The sequence below is a fragment of the Triplophysa dalaica genome, chromosome 2 (genome assembly GCF_015846415.1).
Source record: "Triplophysa dalaica isolate WHDGS20190420 chromosome 2, ASM1584641v1, whole genome shotgun sequence".
NCBI classification, from domain to species: Eukaryota; Metazoa; Chordata; class Actinopteri; order Cypriniformes; family Nemacheilidae; genus Triplophysa; species Triplophysa dalaica.
In genome coordinates this window covers 28,036,450-28,062,338 of record NC_079543.1, presented here as the reverse complement: position 1 = coordinate 28,062,338, position 25,889 = coordinate 28,036,450, and the positions used below count along the sequence as shown (strand labels likewise).

The window sequence follows — 25,889 nt, the reverse complement described above, 5'->3', positions numbered from 1 at the left end:
TGTTTAAAACTCTTTTTATATTTGACCTTCCACTTCAGAAAACAACTTCTAAAGCACAGCTCTCACAGGTTTTCTTTGGCATCTTCAGTTCACTGCGGGGTCTCAGAATGTAAAGTAGGCCGCGAGTGGAAGCCTCCCAGCGTGCGTGTGTGCGTGTTTGTAGGTGGTATGTGTGTAGAAACAGGTGGAGCTCAGAGGAGCCTCTTCCTGTCAGCAAACACAACTCCAGCATCAAACATCACACAGTGACACATGTGATCTGTGACCTTATGCCACGACATCCGTGAACATCAGCAGCTCTGAGTCCATCATCATCATGATAAAGAAGAGAACATTGACTGTCCTGCTGTCCATCACACCTCTCACAGGTAACATGTTCACGCATGATGAATGAATGAATGTTCACGTTTCTGCTGTGGAATGATGTTGTTCGTAAAGATGTTCAGCTCGTGATAAAGCCGACGTGAGCAGCCGCTGCAGGGTTGGGAAACTGAGGGAAACGGCCATCTTTGAAACTCTACTGACGTTAAAAAACTTGAACTTTACTGATGTCAAAACATTACAAAGACTCTTCACAGAATGTGCATTTTAATTTATGTGTAAATATTTGATTGGTTTGTTGCTTGAGTCGGAGAGAAAGAAACCTTCCGTGTATGTAAAATATTTCTTCTCGGCGTGTTTGAGGTTTTCTCTCTGAAGCTGCACATCTTCATCCCCTTTTTTTACGCGTACCAGACAAACTTTTCTAACCTTTTTAAACTTTATTTTGGACAAATGTTATCAAACTGCAATAATGAATTAAAAACAACTCAAATGTAAAAATAAAGTCTCAGGCTGTTGAACTTCAATCTATTTCTCTTTACAGTTCGCAGTATTATTTTCTATTGACCAAAAATGAATATGTCACCATTGAAAATAATAACGTAAGATTATTGACCTGGGTTCTTCTCTCAAGTGTATTTCATTAATTTGATCATAACTTTACACAATAAAAAAAGAACTTAACCTTGTAGTCTCGCTTAACATTTAAAAAAAAATTCACCTTACATAGATTTTCTTTCATCGTCTCTGATATGTTTTGTTTTATTGGCTGTTAAAATATGAAGTATTTTCATCTGCTTCATTAATTATGACACAGTGAACATAAAACAGACTGAAATGTATTTCTGTCAATTTGAAGAGCATTGAGTTGAGAAGTGAACATGTTTAGATTGCGTAAACTAATCTCGTTCTGTCAAAGACACATAAAGACACAAACAGCAACAATTTATACAGCAACGATTTATCAACAATGTGATTGACTGTGGATTGTGACCCCATCAGGAACACTTGAGTGTTTTTGTGTTTAACACAAGAGCAATGTGATCATCAAAGTTATTTGTAAATATTGTGTTAAACATTCACATCAACATCACAAACACACACACACACACACACACACACGAGTGCTGAGAAATCTCATTATTTTCTCCACTGAAGTTTCGTCAGTCTGAGCGGAAACACTCATGAAACTTTATGATGTTCAAGGAGGAAGTTTGTGTCATTTCACCGTTATTAACCTTTATCAGCACACAAACACCCTGTGTGTGTGTATCACTGTGTATGTGTGTTTCCAGCCACATTCACGAGCGTCTGATAGTAAGTTTGTGTGTGTTTTAACAGTCAAAGCAGCTGTTTGTCAAACGCTTTGTGAATGTTTTCCATGAGCTCAGACAGATATCAGATACACACACACATTTTCATTTTGAAAAAACATCAGATTGATGTTTTATTATGTTTGTTCCGTGCTTTGACAGACAACACAAACATTTAAAACCTCGCGCTGTAATCATTTTACATTTAACATGAATATCTGTGGATTATTAATGTCATAAATACATTTGTTACATTGCAGGTAATTGTGAAATGTAAAAAAGGCAACAAAAAAGTACACTTTTGACCCGTCAAAAAACGTCAACCGTTAATTCATGTAAATATTCACTTAAGATAATAATTGGAATCAAGAGTTAATAGACGCATCCATGTTGCATTTGTTGTGACTTAACAGATAAATTCAGAAATGATTATCAAATTCTTTTCAGTTTTTTATTCTTTAAAGGAGTAATTCGCTTCAAAGTTTGCTCCCATTCACTTTTTTGAAGTGAACCACTCCTTTAACCATCGTCTCTGTCTCTCTTATTACGGTTGAAATGTAATATTTAATTGAATGTAAATGTATTTCTGTAGCGCGTCTCATAAATGTTCATTGTTGCAAAGCAGCTTTACAGAAAATACTTGATAGAGAAGATGTGTAAGCGGTGTGGGGTATGAGCTGTATAAAAGCAGAATAAAGGGACAGAAAGTGCTTTACATATGCAGAAAAACTAAAAATACACCAGAGATGATGCAGATATGAAAAACATGGGGCATGCTTTTCATGCTGATGTTGTGGAAAATCAATTGACTTTAGAAGGCGACAAACCCGATTTACTGTCACACACGACGCTTCTGTGAATCAATGACATCAAACTAAATGGAAAATAGGCTTGAAACAAAAACATCTCATTTCAAAGTACATCACTGTGGTAAATTCAATACGCTACACCCATCAGTCATTTATTCAGTTTATTTCAGCTCGTGAATCCATCAGAAAGCATCGAACACGTCGAGTCCTTTAGATTATTTCAAGTCAAATGGATTTAGAGATGATCGGTGTTCAATCAAACACTATCATTATGTATCACTATCAATTACTATGTAAATTCACACAGATTTGTGATGTTTCAGCTTCATAATAGTTTATTGTCAGAAATTGTTCTGAAATTGTCACGAATATTCGCCAAAGAATCAACACAAAGAGCATGTTTTCCATCATCTTGCTAAAAATAATGACAAACAATGGATAAGATGACAGTTTTATAAAACAGGGAGTCTTGCAACGTTAACGTCAAGATATAAAAGCTAATAAAGTCAAACATCTCACGTGTTGTATTGAACAACACCCTTTACCGTGACAATATTCACGATAAACTTCTTCAGTGACATTATATACTGTATGAACAGCTATATATTTAATCTTTAGCAGTCTGTGGATGCTTTTGTGATTTATTTATAGGATCAGTTCAAAGCTACTGATCACAATAATAAGAGTCCAGAGAAGAAAAAAAGTTTCATGAAAAATTTGAGCTACAGGAATTTGACATTAATACCCGTATATATTCCTATAAAACATTTCTCCTGACTGCTAAAACACAAACCCAAACTCATCCCATACCGTCACAAATCATTTGCATTCAATATAACCAAAGCATCAACACAAACAGCAGTAATAGAGATTGTAGAGGGAAAGAAGTGTGATCTAAATATCAAAACAAATGAAAATGGACACAACAAATGGATGTAAATTGTGAGGTGTGTTTGCTAAAAGCTGTTTATAGATCATGTTGTGGAAAATTCAGTGTGTCCACCCCGTCGTGTCACTTCTGTTTAGTGATTTCATTGAGGTATTGTACTTGTGTTGTATTCAGTTATTTTCATGAATGTGTTTGGACATGAATATAAATATTCTTCTCGTAAAGGTGAAGCGGGTCAATGTTTAATTTGAGCCGTTTGCACATCCTCTGTCTGTCTTGTAACATGTTTACTGTTTGTGCAATGAAAACACAGTATATTTCATATGAACTCCTGTTAAAATGTGATTTTTCACAGATCTTACCGATGACTCTCTATGTCTTGGGTGAAAAAACTAACAAAATCTTTTTGTTTATTCTTGGGTCAAAAAACTAACAAAATCTTTTTGTTTATTCTCCAATTTGGTTGCTCCAGTTTTAATCCTCCTAGTAGCATGGCCTTGTAAACTATCCGTACCGTTAGCGTGTTGACAAAATGTATATATGAGACCCTGAATCACAAATCCAGTCTTAAGTAGCACGGGAACATTTTTAGTAAAAGACAAAAATACATTCTATGGGTCAAAATTATTGATTTTTCTTTTATGCCAAAGAACATAACGATTTTAAGAAAAATCATGTTCCATGAAGATTTTTCTAAATTTCCTACCTTAAATATATAAAAGCTTACTTTTTGTGAGTGGATTTCCGGTCACAGTGACCCTAAATAATAACTTCAAAGGCAATTTTTTCAATATTTAGATTTTTTTGCACATTCAGATTCAATGAGTTTTAAAGGGTTGTATCTCAGACAGATATTGTCCTATTCTAACAACTCATAAATCAATATAAATCATATTTGTTCAGCTTTCAGATTATGAAAAAATCTAAATTGCGAAAAATTGACCCATAAGATGGTCATAATGGTTTTGTTGTCCAGGGTCACATATGCTATCCTACTTGTAAATCGCTTTGGATAAAAGCATCTGCCAAATGAATAAATGTACAGTGTGTAGGTAATGAAAATCTATTATTTTGATGTTTATTTGGCAATGAAGGTTCAACACACACTGATCAAACACACACTGCTCTCTCTTTTGTTAGTGTTTGTTGCATGAGTGTGAATGAAACCTATTAGACACGCTACACAACACTGAGAAGATTACACAATTAAGTGTGTTAGCAATAGAATGACATTGCTTTCTTAAAAACCAGTGTGAGTGTGTGAGTGTGTGAGTGTGTGAGTGCGTGTGTGTGTGTGTTGAGACCTGTTGAACTGTGTGTGTGTCTTGTGTTTCACTCGTTCTCTCTCTCTTTCTTTTACACACACACATACACATACATATAGGTTGAGTGAGAGCGTGTCACTTGTATGTTTGATGTCTCTGCAGATGAAACCGCCTCTAACAGAAAACAGCTCGAGTCTCACAACCACAAAACACTTCACCTGATTCTACAGCACATGTGTGTCTTTAGGTGTGTGGGTGTATGTGTGTGTGTGTGTGTAGGTGTGTGTGTATGTATGTGTCTAAATATATGTTTGTGTGTGTCTTAATAGGTGTGTGTCTTAATATATGTGTGTCTAAATATGTGTGTGCGCGTGTGTCTTAATATGTATGTGTGCGTGCGTGTGTGTCTTAATGTGTGTGTGTGTCTAAATATGTGTGTGTGTGTCTTCATATGTGTGTGTCTCTAAATATGTGAGTGTGTGTCTTCATATGTGTGTGTCTCTAAATATGTGAGTGTGTGTCTTCATATGTGTGTGTCTCTAAATATGTGAGTGTGTGTCTTCATATGTGTGTGTCTCTAAATATGTGAGTGTGTGTGTGCATGTGTGTGTCTAAATATGCATGTGTCTTAATATGTGTATGCGTGTGTGCACGTGTTTGCAGCTGTTGATATGTGTGTGTATGATTGTCAGTCTTCACATGTCTATAAGTGTGTAAAAGGTTTCTATACAATGGTTTTGTTGAATTGTAATGATTTGTGATGGTATCTGATGAGGTTGTTGTGTTATTTTAGCGGTCAGGATAGAGAAGTCTTATAGGACTGTTTTAAGTTTCTGCTCAATTATTTTCATGTCAAGTGTGTAATGGTTTTCTCTACAACACAGAGCCCCAATGTCCCCATAGAAGAGTAAGCCATGACATCATCTACATTGTGTGTTCAGTACAGTATCTGTCTAACAAACCAAATGATGTTCGTAAAACTGCAGAAAGGATCATAAAATACAGTTTGAGTATAAAACTCACACAAACCTGCGTGTGTGATATTTGCTTTATTCTTGAAGTGAATCAATGTGTATGTTTGTGAAGGTTTGTGCTTTGAACATGTGTAAGAAAGATTTATGTGAATGTTGTTGTGTGTTGCTTCTCAGAGGCATCTTCGACGTTCTTATATGACCCCAGATACTGTTACATTCTCGATGGTCTTCTACTCATCTACGGCATCCTCATCACCGCTTTCTTTGTGCGCGAGCGGGTGAGTTGTGAAATCTTTAAGTTCACATTCACAATACACACACACATCAGCATGTCCTCATAATGTAGGGGGCGTGGCCAAACACATGACTACACACGCACACTGTGCGTCCTAATAATGTAGGTCAAACCAGTGCACACACACACACACACAATTCATTTATAATAACTCAATATGATGATTTCTTCTGCAGTAAACATTCTAAGAGGAAACCGTGTTCATCTGTACAATCTTCTAAAAACTGCTGTAATTTAACAAAAAAAATTGAAATGATCGAGAAAAATGAAATGAATGAAACACTGTTTGTATTGATTTTTCCTCCAGTTCAAGAAAAAGACAGTTAAACCAGAGGAATCGCCGTACCAGGTAACACACTCACACACAACCTGATGATCCATAAACTCACAACACGAGACAGACTTAAAAATCAACCAATGTTTTATAGACCATCAATAAGAGCGGCCGAGAAGTGTACGATGTCAGAAACCAAAGACAGGCTGAAGAAGCTCGTGGGGTGAGTCACATATATGAAACATGTTTTCACATGTTGAGTTGAAAAAAAGTAATTAATTACTAATTTCTAAATACATATTCAGATTACTGTATGAATTACTCTTTTTCAAAAAGTATTTTTATTGCTTATTACTACTTACTTTCTATATCCTACATCAACCTTGATTAGTTAAGTGATTCAAGGATACACATGAAACAACTTTTTTAATTCATTCAACTAAATAATATAAAACTACATAAATCATTCTTATTAAACAAATATACAAATGTGAGAAGGATACATTAAAGCAAACATTTTAAAGTAGACTTATAATTTTGATGTCATTTTCACTATTTAATATATAACAGTATTTAGATCAATAACATCATAAGTAACTGTAATTAAAAAATAAGAGTAATCCCTTACTTTACTTTTTCATGGGGAAAGTAATTAAATTACAGTAACTAACAAGTTACACCCAACACTGTTCACATGTTCGTGTCTGTTTGTTTGATATTAATGCCCTGTTCCAGGTTGATAAGCGACATGGTCCCATTCATTTCAATGTGAAAAATTATAAATCAATGGCTGTTTGTGCGTGTGTGTTTCATGTTTCTGATTATTTGTCGTCTCTGATGTTTTACAGGGTCGCAAGAGAGGAGAAGATGCATACATGGTAAGGAAACTTCAGCCAAACAAAAGATTTGAATAACACATAATAAAATCCCTTTATTTAATAAGGACTCATCATATGACTATACCTATAATTATAAGAAATGATTCTATTTTGTTGATCATTATTCTATTAATATGATGAGTGTTAACTGTTGATTTGACTTGAAGCCTCTGCAGAAGAAAACAGACGACACGTATCGTGAGATTGAAGTCAAACCTGATGTAAGTCACACATATACATGATTATTAACATCGGTGTGGTGGTCTTTATATTTATAAGCCTGTTTTTTTATTTTCTTTCTCTACAGCGACACCGGCGGGGTGATCAGGTGTATCAGGTCAGTAATGTTATCATATGTGACCCTGGACAAGAAAATCAGTCTTAAGGGTCAATTTTTTGAAAATTGAGATTTAAACATAATTTCTATTGACGTGTGAGTTGTTAGAATAGGACGATATCTGGCTGAGACACAACCGTTTAAAACTCAGGAATCTGAGAGTTAATAAAAGACAAATTATTGAGAAAATTGCCTTTGAAGTTGTTAATCAGAAGTACTGTGATAAAAGTTTATATATTTAAGGTGGGACATTTACAAAATATCTTCATGGAACATGATCTTTACTTATATCCTCATGATTTTAGGCATAAAAGAAAAATCGATAATTTTGATGCATACAACTTATTTTTGTCTTTTAGTAAAAATGTTTTTCAAGACTTTTTTGTGGTTTTGTGAACCAGTGTCACAGATACACATGAACAACAATGATGCCTAAAAGAAACACTTACTATTCATCTGTACGAGATTCATCAGGGGAATTTCTGTCTCTGTGTCTGTTTAAAGGGTTTTGACTGGGTTTTTAAAAGAAAAATCATTTAAGATTAATTTCTTCTACCAAATAGCAAAGAGAGTTGATTTGAACAGTATTTAATACATGATCAACAGGTTGTTATCGTCATTATTTCAACATATAATCAATTATATTCGCTGATAGATGATGGGATCAAAATGTGTTCAAATGTTCACCCGACTATACAATTAAAAGATGTATGTGATAGATTACACTTTCTTGTTAGAGAATTAGAGACGAGAGCTCACTTTCACGAGATCTCTCGTCATCCGGATATGACTAAGACTGTGCTTAAATTAATACCACAGATTAATCACCAGATAGATACAGAGATGACGAGAAAGAACAGAAGGCAGGAGATGTGACCTGATGATAGAAGAAAATAAGCAGAGTTTATTAAATAAATGTATGACAGGGCCCGTAGAATTCTTGATTCTGATTGGCCAGTTGTGACATTTGCAGGTTTGTTATTCCCAGATAACAACCTCTCAAAACTAATAACACACGGCAACCCGGATGCAACAAAACATTTTGACAGGGTTTTTTGACAAATTAAATATGTCTTTTAATAACATATGTGACATATTTACAAATGTTTTAAACCAATATTTTTCCTGGCGGAAGGTCTGCATTCGGTAAAAATGAGCTAGTAAAATATTTCAAATTCACATTTCATGCATTTTTCCTCATGTAAAAATAGTAAAGAATAATACAATTACCATAAGGATAAAAATAAGGAAGGCTTCATACATCACAAATGTAAGTCTGTACATTTCAGTCTGTACATACATTTCTCTTAAGAAATTCAGATCCTTTGATCTATTACTGGCCTGTCTGAACTTTAAAATAGATTGTGTGTGTGTGTATGTGAGAGTGAGTTTGTCTATGAAGTGTGATCATTAAACAACACGATTATAATATACTGTCTCTCTCTCTCTCTCTCTCTCTCTCTCAGGGTCTGAGCTCAGGGACGAGGGACACGTATGATGCTCTGCACATGCAGTCTCTTGCTGCAGCCCGTTAAACTCAGTTTTTCTACAATCCCTTTGTACAATCCATACAGTCCACTGTCTCTCACATCTTCAACTGTACATGTTGTTTTGTTTTCTAATAACTGATATTAAGTGTTATTTTCATTAGTCCTTGTTCTACAATGATGTATACATTTTCATAGTGAGCACACAAACACACACACAAACATATCAAAATATATTTATATACCACACACACAAGTAAACTAGGTTTTAGAAGAATTCAAAATGATAACTCAATAATGTAATACATCATTCCTACCCGTAATTAATTCTGTAAAACAACAAACGCTGTCTTAATTGCTTTCATTATAGTAAAAATAATTGCGTTTGTCATGAACTACATGACCAAAAATCTTCTGGATGTTTTTGATACATATAAATACGTAACACACACAGTTTCATAATCAGATTAATATATTATTTCAATTTATTATAGCCCAACAACAGTCAAGCCAAAGATGAGTTTATTTATCACAATTTCAGGATCCAAGTGTTTTTAAGTCAGATTTCAACACTGTGTTATTTCTTTATGAAACATTATTGGCACACACACACACATACGCGCGCTCTGTGTGCCAATAATGTTTCATAAAGAAAATACACAGTGTTGAAATCGTTCATTTATTTCAAAGCTGTCTGACAAAATGTTTCATAATTTTACTGTGTTTTCTGTAGCATAATTCTGCTTTAGTCTTTCAAACTGAGAATGTTTCAAATCTGTGGTGGTTAAATTGTTTGTTTGAGGTTTTAGAATGTTATACAAATAAAATAGATTTTCTTATGTCATTCATTTTGTTCACCAGTTTATATACTTTTACACAAGAGTTGAAAGAAACAGCAGACAAATAATCTGAGAAAACAAGCATTTAATGAAACGGGTTTATAACACAACAAACTTATGTAATAATTAAATACAGCAAACAAACATGAATCTGTGTAAGATCGAGTCAACAAATGCTTTTAAAAGCAAAAAAAACTGAAATAAGTCAGATAACGTTAGTGAACATACAGTACAGCCCTTCTGTTAGTTTCTATTAAAAAAAAACATTCTGTATTATTTCACATAATAAACGCAAATATTTGTGGCTTCATATTCCACCACATGCAGTAAGAACAATCACTAGATAGATCACAAAGTTGAACAATTATGATTGAAAACAAGAAAATTATTAAAGGCAGGCGTGAAGAACCTTTGGTTTGTGTCCATAATTTTTTCTAAATAAAATAGTTATTTTATATATTTACATATAGTCCCGGTATTGACATCAAAACCGTATGTGTTTGTGTAAATCATGCATCCGTCTCAGGGGTGCTGACTCCTGACGCTCATTTCTTTGGTTTATTTTTTCATTTTCATTGACAAACACACACATCAGAAATGATTTTAGATGAACAACACAAATATTCACTAAAGAGATTTGAAATGATTTGACGTGTCTGTTGTTTTGTGTCAAACTTAGATTTTCAACACACACATAACAAAACAAATGAATGATCTCGATTAAGATGATGAATATATTAATGATGAAAAACACAGTAACATTAACTCTGAGAAGACATCAGGAGGATTCAACTCAAAACTTTTATTCATTAAACATCGCTTGTGTCACACAAAGCAGCAACAAACATCAGTGCTGGAGACACACACACGCACGCACGCATCACACATACGTTTCAAACTCACTTTGGTTGAAGCTTTTTTGTTGATGTTGCCCGTCTGGACAACAGCTCTCAATCTGAAAAATCTTTGGAGCTCAAAGCGTGTGAACACGCCGCAAGTCTGGACGATATTTTTTTGGTCTGTCTGATCAATCTAAAAGAAAACTAAAGATGAAACTGCGAAGTTTAGATGAACAGTAACTTGTGAAAATAAAACCACAGGCGTCATCGACAAAACACGGCGATGATGAAAGTTGTTTGCAAAAACATTCCATTGTAATAAACAACAACGCAAAAAATGTCCACCACATCTGAAAAAATAAACAAGCTGAATTTACACAAAACGTGATCACATGACATTAAACGCTAGAATGATGTTAGCCAGTTGAGTTTCGTAAAAAAAGTGGACTCGTGTAGTGTTTGACAGTGTGTCCTAACGGCCATGCGCATCATGGAGTTGGCGGAGTCACAAACATCAACATGTCCTGTTGAGCAAGCACACGCTGATGAAATCTGTCAGACCAAATCATTTCTTTAAAAAGTGACTTAAGGAAAAATAAAAAGCAAATGTCATCCGGTACTTTGTATGATATACACAGATGATCGAGTGGTTTAATGTGTCTGAAAACATCTAACGGAATCAATGTTGAGACGAAGTTTGACAGACAACAAACGCTCGCTGTCATTAAACATCACTCGTTTTTAAAGCCGTCGAACCGCATTTATAAAGTGAAAGTATACGTTTAAAAAAACTCTGTGGGGAAAAACACGTCCGTCAAATGCAAATATCGCAAATATCAGAAAAATGCATTTGGTACTTTGAACTCAACCTTCGATAAAAGCAACAGACGACATGACAGGAAGTGCAATAATCTCAGATAAACTTCCTCTCATACATTTTTGGTTCATTTAGACATTAGTTAAGGAATTCAAGTTCATCCTTAAAGGTTTTGCACAGTGTGACGGAGCTCAACAGACGCGCTGGAAGAACGACATACGTCAGAGTGTTTTTGGTTATAGCAACAGGATTAAATCGAGTCTACGTCCGAAGCGCTTACAGGACCTTTGAGGCCACAGCGATGCTTTTAGCCAGCGATGTCGTCGTAGCAACAGAACTCTGCACGTCACTGGCCACCTGTAGGTTGAGAGCGCCGCCTCCTGACAGCAGATTGGTGGGCAGCAGCGAGAGGCCGGACGGGTTGAGGAAGAAGGGCGTGGTCATCAGGCTGGGCTGACCGTTACCTGCGCTGGTGTTGGCGAACAGCAGGCCGGTGTTTCCATCGAAGGAGGTGAAGGGAAACGCGCCTCCAGACGTGAGAGCTGAAACGCAACGAATGTCATGAAACGAATGTTCAATGTGAAGGAACAGATGGAGGGAAGATGGACGGCACGTACCCTGAATAGTGGCCAGTGTGTTATTGTTCATCAGCGCTGGATTCAGAGTGCTGCCGAAACCAGGAGCAAAACTAAACAGAGCTCCACTAAACACACAAACACACACGACCGGTTAACAACATGACACATGCTGGCCGAATGAGACACACGCTCTCTAACTCACCCTTGTGTCAGTTGGGAGGGGGTGATGAACGCCTGGTTTAAACCGCCAAGCCCCGTGCTCGTCATCACCAGCTGACCTGTCCCCGGCGTCATGGTCGTGGCTGTGGAAACCTGAGCGCCGGCCGTAGCGGACGGGGTCAGTGACGGTGATGTCACAGAGGAGGCGGTTGTTGCTACAGCAGGTGTCATGGAGATGACGGACGCAGTATTAGAGGTCATGTGACCCAGAGCAGCACCTGAAACACACCCATGACATCACAAGTAAAGAACGAGCGCTTACATCAGCTGCTTCTTCGCATTCACAGAAGATCTGAGAGACTGACCAGTGAATGTGAGGTTTGGGATGCTGCCGGTGTTCAGAGAAACCACCGGATTTACCGTCAGTGTGTTTGAAGCGCTGGACACCTGCAGACACAACAACACGAACGTCAAAGATAAGAAAGATTTCCCGTCGGGTGTGTTCTGAGAAACGCAGTTGTGTTGTTTTTGTTATCTGGTACCGCTGGTGTGGACGTGTTGTAGATGGGTTTGATGGGCGTGCAGGGTGAGCAGATGCTGGGCGGATTGATTCTCTTCTGTTTCTGTCTGCGGTTACAGAACCAAACGCGCACCACCTCCTTCTCCATGTTGAGCTGATCTGCGATCAGTGTGACCTCCTCTGATGACGGCTTCTGACTCTGCTGTAGACACACACACACACACACAGCGTCAGGTCTTTGTGTATATTGAGATGTTGTGCTGCCCTCTGGTGTCGTGAAGAAGCACTGCAAACCTCCAGAAAACTCCTCTCTAGCAGCAGACGGATGCTGGTCTCGATGCTGGTCCGTTTCTTTCTCCGTCGACTGTCGCACAGACCTGGAGACATCTCGCTCGGACTCGACACCGCGCAGTCGCTCGTCATGTTCTCTGCCGATGACAGAAAGTAAGAAAAAAGTTTGAGTATTGAGAGAGCGGGTTTTATATGGCAGAATGTATGATGAACACACCTGCGTCGTTCAGCCATTTCTCCAGCAGAGGTTTGAGTTTACACATGTTCTTAAAACTCAAGTTTAACGCCTCGAATCTGGAGATAGTGGTTTGACTGAAGTCATTCCCGTGGAGTTTCCCCATCGCCGAGCCCACGTCACCCTGACACACATCCACACTTCAATAAAACACTGCAGCTTATCACAGAACAGAATACGCCAGATTCAAAGTCTAACCTGAGTGAAACCCAGCTTTATACGTCTCTGTTTGAAATTCTTTGCGAACTGTTCGAGTTCCTCCAGATCACTGGCTTCTTCCGCATACGTGGCGTCACTGAGTGTGGCCGTGACCGCCTGCGGGACAGGCAAGGCTGCGATTTTTCTTGTCGGTGTAGGTGTCGCTGCCTGTGGGTTTAATGAGAATTCACTCATTGACGAACAGATCGACACGTGTCTGAAACTCCTCGCTGATGTCATTTAGACACAACACCTTCCCGTTTCACATCGAAAGAAAACTCTGGTTGAATGAATTAAACGCTGTGTCTCGTTTCATAAAAGCAGGTAAAAACTTCCTGTTTCCTGTTCTGCCAGATTGTCCTACAAAGGACGTCTTGTTTAATTCTAAGTTGAGAATCCGTCATGTACCGCATCCTTCAGAGGATGATACCTCCGGAGGACACAAGGACGCAGACTTACGAAACGAGACACAGATAAAAACAGGTGCAAGATGAGGTGTGTGACCTGTGTGATGATGCTCTGAGACGGCTGGAGGTTCACTTGACTTTGAGGTAGTGGAGTCAGAAGATTGTGAGTTTGCAGGAGACCTGAAGCAGGATAGACAGAGAGAGAGAGATAGAGAGACACTGGTGAAGAACACACGTGATTGAAACACAAGTGTGATGTTGGTTGGGGTTTGGTTCATACCACTCTGTCCCTGAGCTGATGATGAGATGATAAACTGCGGCTGAATCTGTGGTGTGAGGGAGTGACCGGGCTGAACAAACACGAACTGCTGCAGATTCAAACCCTGCGACTGCAATGCAAACACACACACACACACACACATCAAGAACGATCAGAATAAAGAGCATTTCAGCTTGATTAATTTAATAAAAACATTAGCACAGAAAGCACACCTCTGTTTTATAAACTCTACAATTTAACACTATTATAAACATTATTATATGAGCCAGTGGTTCTTGAACGGTTGCGCCACCTGCTGGACCACACGATTTGAAACTGAAAACAGGAAAAAACTGATACATTTTTACAAATTAATTTACATTTCTGTTCATTCAATATAACTTTCCGTGTTTTATGATGGTTAATAAACATCAGATTTCTGATATTTGTATGTGATAATTGTTTGATCATAACTCGTGTCACATAACAACAAAACAAACAGAGTAGGAAATAAAGTTGAGGAGATGTACATGTCTGTCACTCACAGGGGCGAACTGGATTGGTTGAGACAGTGTGATGGGCGTGGCTGCGGAGGCGGAGATATTTGCTCCAGTGGTGCTGCTCTGCTGACCTGCAGACTGCTGCATGGCTGCGGCGAGGAGCTGCAACTGCGCAGGATTCACACTCAACTGCACACAAACGCACAATAAACTGACCGTGAAATCTTCATCATAGCCTCGAATGAAACTACAGCACATTATAATAAATCAGATTTATAAATCGAAATAACAGAAGATGTGAGAAACGGCAGGTATGAGATACAAAATCAACACATTATCATCAGCCCTTAAAATGTTGTCTAGACAGGCAGCGCACTAATGAGTCTCCAACAAAACAACATGAGAGTGGATGAGATCTGATGTCATTATACAGCAAATATTCATCTCTTGTGTTCTTCTCACCTGTTGAAGTAATGCTTGAGCCTGGACATTACTGAGCGTTGCTTGAGCGTTTGATTTCTGAATGGTCACGACGTTTGCTTGATCTGACAGAGATGAAACAAACAACAATCATTTAAACAACAACAATAGTGAGATGAAATCACACACACACAAACAAAGTAGAGGATTTACCTTGAACTTCATGTGTGCCTTCCTCCATCGTGTTTCTACTTAATTCTACTGAGAGGGAGAAAAACAACAACAGTGTTTTAAAACTCACAACAGATCCAACAAAAACACAACTGTCCTACAACATCACATCACAACGCTCTGAAGTGACCCTGTGTCTCATCACTCATAAAGAGATTCTAGACCAAACGCTCTGGAGACCAGTTTCTCTCCTGTCGATGTAATAACATCCGTGTGTTAAAGGTGAGCGTGTGAGCTGATGTGCAGTTTCTTCAGCAGCGAGTCAAACACAATCACTAAACACACATCAGTATTCACATCAATATAACAACTCGCCTTTGAAGTTTCACACACACACACCTCTGAAAGCTTTCTGCATTATTCAACAGTGCCATGAATATTTATCAGCTCATTAGCATATTAATTGGATAGCTTTGAGGACGGAGGATACGGCGGTAAGACAAAAGGCCAATTATCAGGAGTGTGTGTCTGTTTTAATTACAACAACACAAAGTCTTGTTCATTCAGATTGTGTAGATGTTGAGAGAAATCTCACAGACATACACGGGGGGAAAGAGAGAGAGAGGGAGAGAGAGAGAGAGGGAAGGAAGGAAGGAGAGAGAGAGAGAGAGGGAGAGAGAGGGAGAGAGAGGGGGAGAGAGGGGGAGAGAGAGAGAGAGAGAGAGAGAGAGAGGGAAGGAGAGAGAGAGAGGGAGAGAGAGGGAGGGAGAGAGAGAGGGAGAGAGAGAGAGAGAGAGAGAGGGAAGGAGAGAGAGAGAGGGAGAGAGGGAGAGAGAGTCGTTTCAAACCTGAATGGCAGAACACAAAAGAAGATATTTTGAAAAATGTTGATAACCGAACAGCGGTAGCAGCAGCTGACTTCTATTGTATGGAACAAAACCAATGCAAGTGAACGGCTGCCATCGATGTTCGGTCAACAACATTTTAAAAAATATCTTATTTTGTGTTCTGGGGAAGAAAGAAAATTTTCGTTTTTTGAGAGAACTATCACTTTAATACAGTTTTCCTTTCATAATTTGTTTATATCACATATTTACATACAATATACACTTCTGTCATATTTTCTCTTTTCTCAAAATTGTACTGTCTTTCCATATTTATGTTACATGTCTTGTCACTTTCAGCTGCACTGGATTTGTCACAAAGACAAATTCCTTGTGTGTGTAAAGGAAACTTGCCAATAAAGCAATTTCTGATTCTAAATAGAAGTCAAGAATATCACAGATAGTCCTGGCAAGAGCCACCGAGAGTCGCGCCAACGGAACTTCAAAATTTCCACGTGTAACGTGATTCATGGAGTCTCACATAGTCCCACGAAGTTGTGTTTTCTCTTTAAATGCTATATTTCTCTCATCTTTTTATTCATTAAATGACTTTAAATGGGTTCAAAGTTTACCTCAGTTGGCCCGTTTAGCCATGCGTTACTAGTAACTTCCGGGATCTATTGAGAGCATCCATGAATCTCCATTGATGTGAAAAAAATGTTCCATTGGAGTCAACGGAGTTGACGCAACTCTTGGCCTTGCCAACCTATCAATTGCATAGCAACGCTCTAGCAACTGTCTAACAACAACCTGGCAACCACCTCTTAAAAACCTAATTGATGGAAAGACAGAAAAAAAATATAACGCTTCACAACACCACTGTGTTCTTTTAACCCATCAAAGACTGATCTGAGAACAGCTGAACAACATTACAATGAAAAAAACTGGCGTGCCTCAACTGTTGCCACGACAACAACTCTACTGAGAGAAGGAGAGACTCAAAAGAAAAGCAAACGCTGGAGAGACACAATTTACATACGGCTGCTGTTGTGAGACTTCACAAAGTCTGACACACAATACATTATGCACATATTTTAATTAATAGAATTTTAAATAAGCAGTTCATTAGCCTTTCAAACGACTGAACGCCACACTGAATAATTAAACACACGAGTGCCATAAAGAAATGAGAAGAGACTGAACTGTAGTCCAAACTTTTCTATTACACCGTGTCTACACCGGACGCGACATGCGTCTAAGACTTCATTAATATTCATAAACGCACAATCTTCCCTTGACACTTGTGTGTTAAACATTGCTGTAAAAATAACCACCACACAACATCATCCAGACGTGTGTGTCTATGGCGTTATACTGAATCCAGTCAGAACCAAACCGGTGAGCTACAGGAGGACAAAATTGTGTTTAATACACACATTTATCATCAACACATTCAAGAATGAGCGGTGGCATAAATCATGACTATCATCAATGAGAGACACAAATTTACTTCAAACTTTACAAAAAGACAGTAAGATCTAAACAATTGGAGTATATTTATCAGGTTAATTCAAAACAATAGATTTATTTCTGCATATCCAATGAACAAAAATCTGCACTTGAAAAGCGATGACTTATTAAACGATTAATACACATCTCTGTGAATACGTCACTTCACAAGCAAACACACATGAAATATTTGCGACAAACACAAGAGAAATGCATTTAAAAGTAAACCCTCCACTGCATTCAAGAACGTTAGCTTGATAAATGAATCATTCGTGACGGTGACGTTTTTCTTTATGAATATTCATGAGTTTCACTGTATATTTAAACCTCGTGATAAATATAAACTGTGACGCGCGTCATACTGACGATTAAGATTATGCCGTAGAGTAACATTTAGCATTTATGCAAAAGCTCATCTCATGCAAATCTACAATTCGCTGATTTAACACTGAAATATTACACGAGTTTCCGGAAGAAACACACTTTATATGTCGTACACATACGTGCGCATGCGCACACGCGTACAGCGGGAGAGAACCTGCTGGGGTATTTATGTTGCCCTGGGGGTCCACGAGTAAAAAGAGTCTCGACTTTTCATCCGTTATCAGTTTGCAACAGCACAAAATGAACTTATATCTTAATATTAGGTTACACGTGCGCGTGTCCGCTGGACAAACGTATGAATATGTAAATGAGAGGCCGTTGAGTTCTCTCGCGTTGCGTATCGACACAAAGCGCGTTGATAGCCGCGCTGCTAACTCACACTCACAACACGACACAAACATCACGGGCACCGCGGAAAGCCTATAGATCTAACTGGTTAATCCCGTTTATCACCGATTTGCCGTAAGATGAAATATAATCATATGTGAATATGCAACATGCGCGCCATTTCAAACGCTCAGAGTTTAGTACGTCCAGAACAAACACACAACTCTCATCTGACGGACTTCAAACACACAATTACAACAACAACAACACAATAATCTTCAAACGTTAACGCGGGGCACACGTGTGTATGTTTACTCGACTAGGATGTAAAGATTATGAATATGTAAAATGTAATAATTACCTGCAGTCGAGCGCTCATCTTGAGTCGTTGATCCACTGTCCGCCATTTTGAATATTTAGTGTGACAGTGAAGCTCCGCCCACTGAAACAAACACGCACTGCATTTGATCTCCTCTAACTGACCTAAACATTTTAACACTTATACAAAACCTAGAAATATGGAGGTTTTTATCCTCGGTATCATTCTAGATATTAACATTAAAAAATAGTAGTTATTTACTTCGGTAAAATATCGTTAGTTTTTGCACCATACGACAGTAAATATTTGAGTATTACTTACAGTTTATCCATTTACTTTAGTTAATGATACAGAACACTAGAGACTATAATATATCCTTTGTAGTGATTAATGAAAACAACAGTATACTGAAATATTTTCTATGTTGGTTTCCCGCTGAAAGAGTTTTCAGATAACTGCTAAATCTCTTTTCTCTAACATATTTTGACTCTTAAAGCGTTCGGAACAATCTCTTAGATGTCAATTCTAACATTTGTGAACTTGTTTACTGTCTATTTACTCGAATTTGTGCACGTGTGGTAGGATCATTCAGAGCTGTTTAGACCTCTAGTGGTCTCTGACGTCATCGCAAGTGGACCAAATAACGCAACAGGATCTCTCCCGTGCCTCTAAAGATCTATAAATAAAATCAACCACAAAGAGAAGAAAAATACAGCTGTTTATCACTTTTAAACAACCCAGACATCCCTTTTCATCACTCATGTATATTTAAATCTGTTTGTTATTCTGTTTATGATGAGACATGTAAAGTATTCATTGAATGTCTATAAGAAACTGTTAGTGCGAACACATCGTCATACACACGTCACAAGTGTTGTTGTAGAAATGCACACAAATAACTGTCACTCAGAATTCATTTATTTCTGTCTGATAGCAGAGTGAGAGAGATTACAGATGATGGTGATGTCACTCATATAATATTGTATTCAGGTTATGAATTATTTTGGATTCAAGTTTTAAGTCAAGTGTTTTACGTGGATTATTTCTGCTCACACAGTGATTTTTATCAACTAAAGTCTGTGTGTGTGCGCGTTTAGGTTTTGTCAGTGTGTGACTCTTGTTTTCTCCACGCGGCGAGCACTTCATCATTTTCTATTTCTTCAGCGACGCGTGCTCGAGCTCTCTCTTTAATCTGAGCAATGAAAGAAGAGATTTCCTCGTCCTCGTCATCATTCTGCACTCGCGAGGAGCGAGTAGATCTTTGGTCTTTGGCATAAGAGCTCTGGGTTCTATACGTCGCGGTTTCATCTTTACCATTACACGGCGTCTCGGTGGAAGGTGGACTGCTATCTCTACACAAATCCAGGCGATCGTCGGCCTGACGTCTGGACGCGAATCTGGATGTGAAGCTGTAGCTCTCCTCTTCGTCTTCATGGACTGTGATTGAGCTCCTGTGGCTGGTGAAGTCATACTCCGAGGGTTCTGCCAGATCTTCGTCATAGGATGGTCGAGACATGCGAGGTCCAGGATCAGCTTCATTAGAGTTTGTTTTACAGGGAGGTCTCACGTTCATCAGCCATTCGTCGATATTACTGCTGGTGTTACCCACTGATGCCGGGAGGTTGAGGATTCCAGAGCGACCAAAATCACGCTTGGGTTTCGGCTTCTCGCGTGGATGGGCTTCTACATCGTCCAGTCCGTTTAACTTACCGAGCTCGCCCTCCTGTTCTCCATCCTCGTCCTTATGCTTTTTCTTCTTGTATAACGTGCTGCGCTTGTTGTCCTCCGCAATCTTCTTCACCTCGTACGACACCATCTTGTCCCTCATGTCGGATTTGATTTCTTTCTCCATGCTGTCCAGTTTGTGAAGGTTCACCTGGTCCTGGAACAGACTGTACAGTGGCACACTGGTTGTGGTAATTTTGCTCTTACGAGTGCTGGAGAGCGAGGAGAGAGAGGTGAGGTTTGACGCTCCGCCAGAAGAGATCACAGACTCGGCTCTACCGCCGGCCGACGTGACGGAGCGGGCCGTCCCAGACCCCGGCAGTGCACATTGGGCTCTACAGCGGGACAGAACGCTGGAGGATGTGGCTCCGCTCAACACGGAGGCTTTGTCGTCATCAAATCCACGACTGAACACCGAAGATGCTCTGGATGGAGCGAGACTCGTCCCTGTCATCATCATCATCTCCGTTTGCTTCTGCATGAGCGTCTCGTTCACCACGGTAGTGATCCAGTTCTGTATGTTGGCGATGTTGACCATGGGCTCGCCGTTAGGGCCCGTGACCGGAGCAGGAGGCACCGGAAGATCTTTGGGCTGCGATCGAGTGCTGTGACCTGAAAGGACGGAAGATTTCCCGCTCAACACAGACATGTTATCGTCTCCTGCGACGCTGGTGGACGGAAAGGCTCCGGCGCAGAACGCCGACAGCGGGATGCTGGAGCTCAGAGCGCTCTCAGTTTCCCAGCCGCACACCGATTGGCTCTCCTCCAGTGTTTTCCTCGTGCGCTCCAGAAGCTCCAGCCTTCTCTGTCGTCTCTTGACGGTGGCGGCGTCCTCTCCTCGACTCATCTCCAGGATCTCGTCCTTGTTCTCCTCACCGCCATGTTTCTTCTGCTGCTTCAGTTTCCAGGTCTGATAGGCGGTTAAGTTGACATCCTCCAGCGAGGGCGCCGGCGCCTCCGTCACTCCCTCGCCGTCCTCCGCCGCCGCATCTTTTTTGTTCCATCCGAACTGGATCCGCTTAATCTTCCACCTCTCCAGAGGAGTTAAATCTTTGTTCTTTTCACAGAAGTTGTACATGGAGCTGGATTCAGACATGATGCTCTGTGCGTCGTCCTCGATTTTTTTCTGTCTTGCTTCGCCGTCAATATCAGCGTCGGCCTCTTTCTGTCTGTACCGCGCGGCGGCCTGCTCCTCGATCTCCTTCAGCCGTTGTTTCCACAGATCAGAGTAGCTACTGCAGCTCGCCGTGGATCCGGCATCGGAAACGGCTCGGCGCGGACGATGCCTGATCCGTTCTTTCAGCATTCTCACGTCTTCGCTGGTCACGCTCTCCAGGTCTTCGGGTCGCGGCGCCTCGTTGACGGAGGACTCACCGTCATCACACAAGAGCTGTGCCTCCCACCAGTCGTCGTTCTGGTATTTCTCGTTTCGTTTCTGCCACTCTCTGATCATACTGCCCACATCTCCGTCTTCATCATCTCTGATTTCTCCAGGTAGGACAGGGTCCTCTGAAGTCACGTTCAGGTCTGGTTGACTTGGCCTAAAGAGAATTCCTGCTTTCATGGCAGCGGCGGCGGCGGATGACGCCACACTGCTCATGATGCTGCCGCCGTCTTCCTCCTCCTCCACCATGATGGATTCAGCTTTTACTCCGAACACGCTCTGCTCTTCTTCATCCGGATGAGCGCGGATGTCGATGACAGAACATTGACTCAGGGTGTCGTCATCATCTTCATCACGTTCCTCCATTAAAGTCTCGTTGAGCTGACGCAGTTGCTTTAGAAAGCCTTCATTGGGGTTGATGGCACGTTTCTTTCGGATCTCCAGCAGCGCCTCCATGACACTCATGTTCTGAAAGATCATCAGATACGCAGCCACCAGAACAGCAGAGCGACTCACACCCATCATCGAGCTCACCAGAACTTTACCTGCAAAGAACGACAAGAGAAAAACGACTGTTCAGATGAAGATCCACACAACACGTGCAACTGAACATCATGACATCACACAGTGTCATGCAATACTCATGAAAGTTATTATATAATATTCTGAAAAATTAGACCAAAAGAAGCAAAACTTAAAGGGAGACGTGAAAGTTCTGTCATCATTATTTCATCTTCATGCCATGTGAAACCTGTACGAGATTCTTTCTTCTTCAGAACACAAATGAAGATATTTTGAAGAACAACACCGAACTCAATTGACATCCATTGTATGAACACAAATCACTGAGACGTTTCTCAAAATATCTTCTCATCGAAGAAAGACACATGCAGAATTCAGATTTTTTTGGTTGTACTGTCTCTTAAAATTATGACGCTTTCATGTTAATAGGGTACTGAAGAGGCGACGGTTTATCTGCTGTCAAGTCTAAAAATAAGAAAAGTCCTTCACTCTTCTACCTGAAATAGCTTGAGGGATCAGTGTGTCTCTGTGTCACAAAAAAATTCCAGAAACTTGTTTAATAAAGAAAAGAAATACATCAACAATTGTCACTTCAGAACATCATAAGAGAAAGTCTTCTCACCTCTGTGCGTCAGTAAAGCATCATCCAGAAACTCGGCACACGAGCGGAAGTGAGGTGACATGTCAGACTCTGAGAAATCATCGATCTCAATGCCCATATACGAGACGTTCATGTTCTGATAGAACGTCTGACCCGTGTAAACTCCCGTCCCGTGTGCTGCATTCACAACGTGAGTGATGCCGAGACGCTTCAGACGAGATTTATTTACTGCCACGGACCTGAGACAAACATGAGACACACGTGAGACACACTTCATTAAATGTCATAACACGGAGAGAAACTGCTGAGATCTCTCCTAGACGTGAAAGAGAATTAAAAGGAGACCAAGCGGAAACTTTCGTTTAAATCTCATCTGCGTCTTAGATGTTTCTCCTGAGAAATCTGAGAAATGTGTAGAGTTTGAGAAGAGATGTCGACAATTTGTCAAACGGTCCTCAGGTTCGTCAAGTCTGCGATCAGAAGTCAAAATTGGCGAAGATCTTAATATGAGCTCAAACATTTCATATCAAATGCAGATTATTTGTCCTCTACAATCTACGTTCATTTCCACCTCCAGACTCTTTGTGTGTTACACGATGACACTCTCGTTCGATTCTGTTTTCATTTCTACCAAGAGAAGCATCTTGAGACTTTAACGAGAACCTCCAGAGTTATGAAAGAGCAACATCTGAGCAGTAAGATCTCCTCTCAGGGTTGGTTTTCAGACAGCGGTTTCATGCTGGACAAGTCGAGGTTTGTGTGGAGTTTGTTTTGTAAATGATGCGACTCACTTCTCCGAGATGAAGACGTTTGGCCAGACTTCGTCTACGGGGTTGAATGGAGTCTCGAGTCTGTCGTGTAGCAGACTCCTCTGGATGTCCAGTACACAGGGTGTGTTATAGGGACTCCGGTCGTCCATCATGTCTTTGACTCTGTTATACAGATCCTCCACCATCATCTGCTCGGCTGTTTCTAACATCATTCTGTCAGACGTCTCATTGGATCTCACGTCTCTGCTCTTCAGCTCTGAGGACAGTACACACACGGTCAGTCCTCAACATGCTTTATTATAAAGAAAATCATAAAGAATGAATCCGGATCTTCTTTTCAGACCTTCGTTGATGATCTGTTTGGCAGCGATGGCAGATGACAGATGGATGGGCTCCATGAAGATGCTCTCAGCGTCTGAGCCAGAGATCATAGAGAAACGATCTGATACCGTAGAGAAGCTGTGTGTGAAATCAAACGAAGAGATTCAGTGTCAAAAACACTTGTGTAACACACTCCTGCATCACTGATCTGTTTGTGTGTTGACCTGGGGGACGGACAGCGCAGGTAATGCGACTGAACATCTCTGACCGACACTGCTTCATCTGGATCCTGCTGTTCCGTCCCAACGCTGCTCTCACCGGCCGACGCCATCATCTTAAAGAGAGAGAGATGTCATTAAGTGTACATTTGTGTCAATGTGACATCACTGTGGTTTGTTAGTAATTTGAGGGACAAATACACACTTTGCATTTGTTTAAAAAAGACATCGAGCATTTAAAACAAACAGACAGACAGACGGAGGTATACAGAAAATGTATATGTAAATAGGAAATACATGTTTGCATTACAAACTAAACAGAATTCTACTTGATCTCTCTGTGTTATATATTAACTAATTTATAAAGATATGATCTGTGAAAGAATAGATGAACATGCCATTTTCTGTTTGTTATATTAGTGACACAACAAAGCCACACGACTGAAGAGAACAGCTGAATGCATTTCATTGGAAATATGTAGATGGAGACTTCCGGTTTAAAGGGACAGTTCACCCAAAAATGAAAATCCTGTCATCCTTTACTCAACCCCGAGTTGTTTCAAATCTGTATGAATGTCTTTGTTCCGATGAACAGAGAAAGATATTTGGAAGAATGCGTATAACAGACAGATTTTGAAAAAATACAATGGCAGTCAAACATTCTCAAAATGTCTTCTTTTGTGTTCAACAGAACAAAAAAGTATGAAGTATTTTTCCTACTAGGGGAGTAAGTTGGTCTGGTTATAAGCATTCTTCCAAATTTCTTATATTGTGTTTATAAGAACGAAGAAATGCTCGAAGGTGAGTGAATGATGACAGACTTTTCATTTTTAGGTGAAGTATCCCTTTATCATTACTAAACAGTTTATTAAAAACATTTATAACAACATACCGTATCTGCTACCCTAACTTTGACAACTTAGTATTGGCATAAATATACTATGATATACAGTACATCATCAACAGGAATAGCGGTGACTGTGTGCAAAAAACATGTTTTTTTTGCACAGTCACCATATATTAATACATTTCTAATCACAGAACATCACAAATAAACAAGAAAAACTTAAAAAAAGTTATTAAGTCACTGATGAAACATTTAACATGAGTGCTTGCGTTATCTGTGTGTGTGTGTCTATATATAGAGTCTGACAGCTGCAGAGATACTTCAAGAGCTGAAAGAGGTCACTGACACACACACACACACAAACACACACACACACACAAAAACACGCACACAAACACACACAAAGAGAACATGAGGAATATAAGTAGTTAATAATCTCTACGAGTGTTGAGTATAAGAGCTCTTCATTCTTTATCATGTGAACCAGTTGAATCATGAATTGAATTGAGGTTTTTCTAACCTGAATGTGTTTGTCGGTGTGTCGGCTCGAGCGGTCCGTCTCAACAGGCCCTCAGAGAAGATACTGTGAGTGTGTTTAGACTCTAAACTTAGAGGCTCCTCACCCCCGGGGCCGCCCCTGAAACAGCTGTGACATCATCACAGGGGTACTTAAAGCACAATACAAATCATGTTTCACCTTCAGTTTGTTCAGCGACCAACAAAAGAAAGAAATGCATTGTCAACTCAATTTGGTTATTTTGTTGAATTGTGAAAATGAGTCCGAAAAGAATCCCCAGTTATAATATAATAAAGTTATAATCCCCATAATACCTGCATAATGTTTGTCTTTCTTGTTTATATTAATAAACAATTCAATGTGATTATAGTATAAGAACTAATACAAGCAGCAGTGTGATCTACACTCACCTAAATGATTATTAGGAACACCTGTTCAATTTCTTATTAATGCAATTATGGTGGTGGTGTAATGGTGTGGGGGATGTTATCTTGGCACACTTTAGGCCCCTTTGTGCAAATTGGGCATTATTTAAATGCCACGGCC

At 39.6% G+C, this 25,889-nt stretch overlaps 3 protein-coding genes across 5 annotated transcripts; 1 reads left to right on the top strand and 2 right to left on the bottom strand.

The window, feature by feature from the left end:
- The first annotated feature begins 23 nt into the window (after positions 1-23).
- On the top strand, positions 24-9,686 carry cd247 (CD247 molecule). Its single transcript, XM_056767344.1, has 8 exons — positions 24-368; positions 5,746-5,849; positions 6,174-6,215; positions 6,295-6,363; positions 6,989-7,018; positions 7,186-7,239; positions 7,326-7,355; positions 8,822-9,686. Exons 1-8 carry the CDS (start codon positions 317-319, stop codon positions 8,888-8,890), a joined length of 450 nt encoding a protein of 149 aa, XP_056623322.1. The 5' UTR covers positions 24-316; the 3' UTR covers positions 8,891-9,686.
- A 63-nt stretch (positions 9,687-9,749) lies between these two features.
- Positions 9,750-18,583, bottom strand: pou2f1a (POU class 2 homeobox 1a). Of its 3 annotated transcripts, none has more exons than XM_056767270.1 (14): positions 18,481-18,583; positions 15,118-15,165; positions 14,947-15,029; positions 14,530-14,673; positions 14,006-14,114; positions 13,823-13,905; positions 13,319-13,486; positions 13,103-13,244; positions 12,889-13,022; positions 12,617-12,796; positions 12,440-12,521; positions 12,118-12,352; positions 11,955-12,040; positions 9,750-11,879 (listed from the first exon to the last, which is right to left on the bottom strand). In XM_056767270.1, exons 1-14 carry the CDS (start codon positions 18,524-18,526, stop codon positions 11,614-11,616), a joined length of 1,806 nt encoding a protein of 601 aa, XP_056623248.1. In that variant the 5' UTR covers positions 18,527-18,583; the 3' UTR covers positions 9,750-11,613. The 3 variants fall into 3 exon arrangements, with proteins under 3 accessions (XP_056623248.1, XP_056623257.1, XP_056623267.1); XM_056767279.1 differs by having other exon boundaries at positions 12,617-12,793; positions 18,481-18,567; XM_056767289.1 differs by having other exon boundaries at positions 15,118-15,162; positions 18,481-18,541.
- A 556-nt stretch (positions 18,584-19,139) lies between these two features.
- dusp27 (dual specificity phosphatase 27) lies at positions 19,140-25,406 on the bottom strand. Its single transcript, XM_056763202.1, has 6 exons — positions 25,347-25,406; positions 23,986-24,095; positions 23,784-23,899; positions 23,462-23,696; positions 22,692-22,909; positions 19,140-22,092 (listed from the first exon to the last, which is right to left on the bottom strand). The coding sequence occupies exons 2-6, from the start codon at positions 24,093-24,095 to the stop codon at positions 19,532-19,534; spliced, it is 3,240 nt and encodes a 1,079-aa protein (XP_056619180.1). The 5' UTR covers positions 25,347-25,406; the 3' UTR covers positions 19,140-19,531.
- Positions 25,407-25,889: the final 483 nt, after the last annotated feature.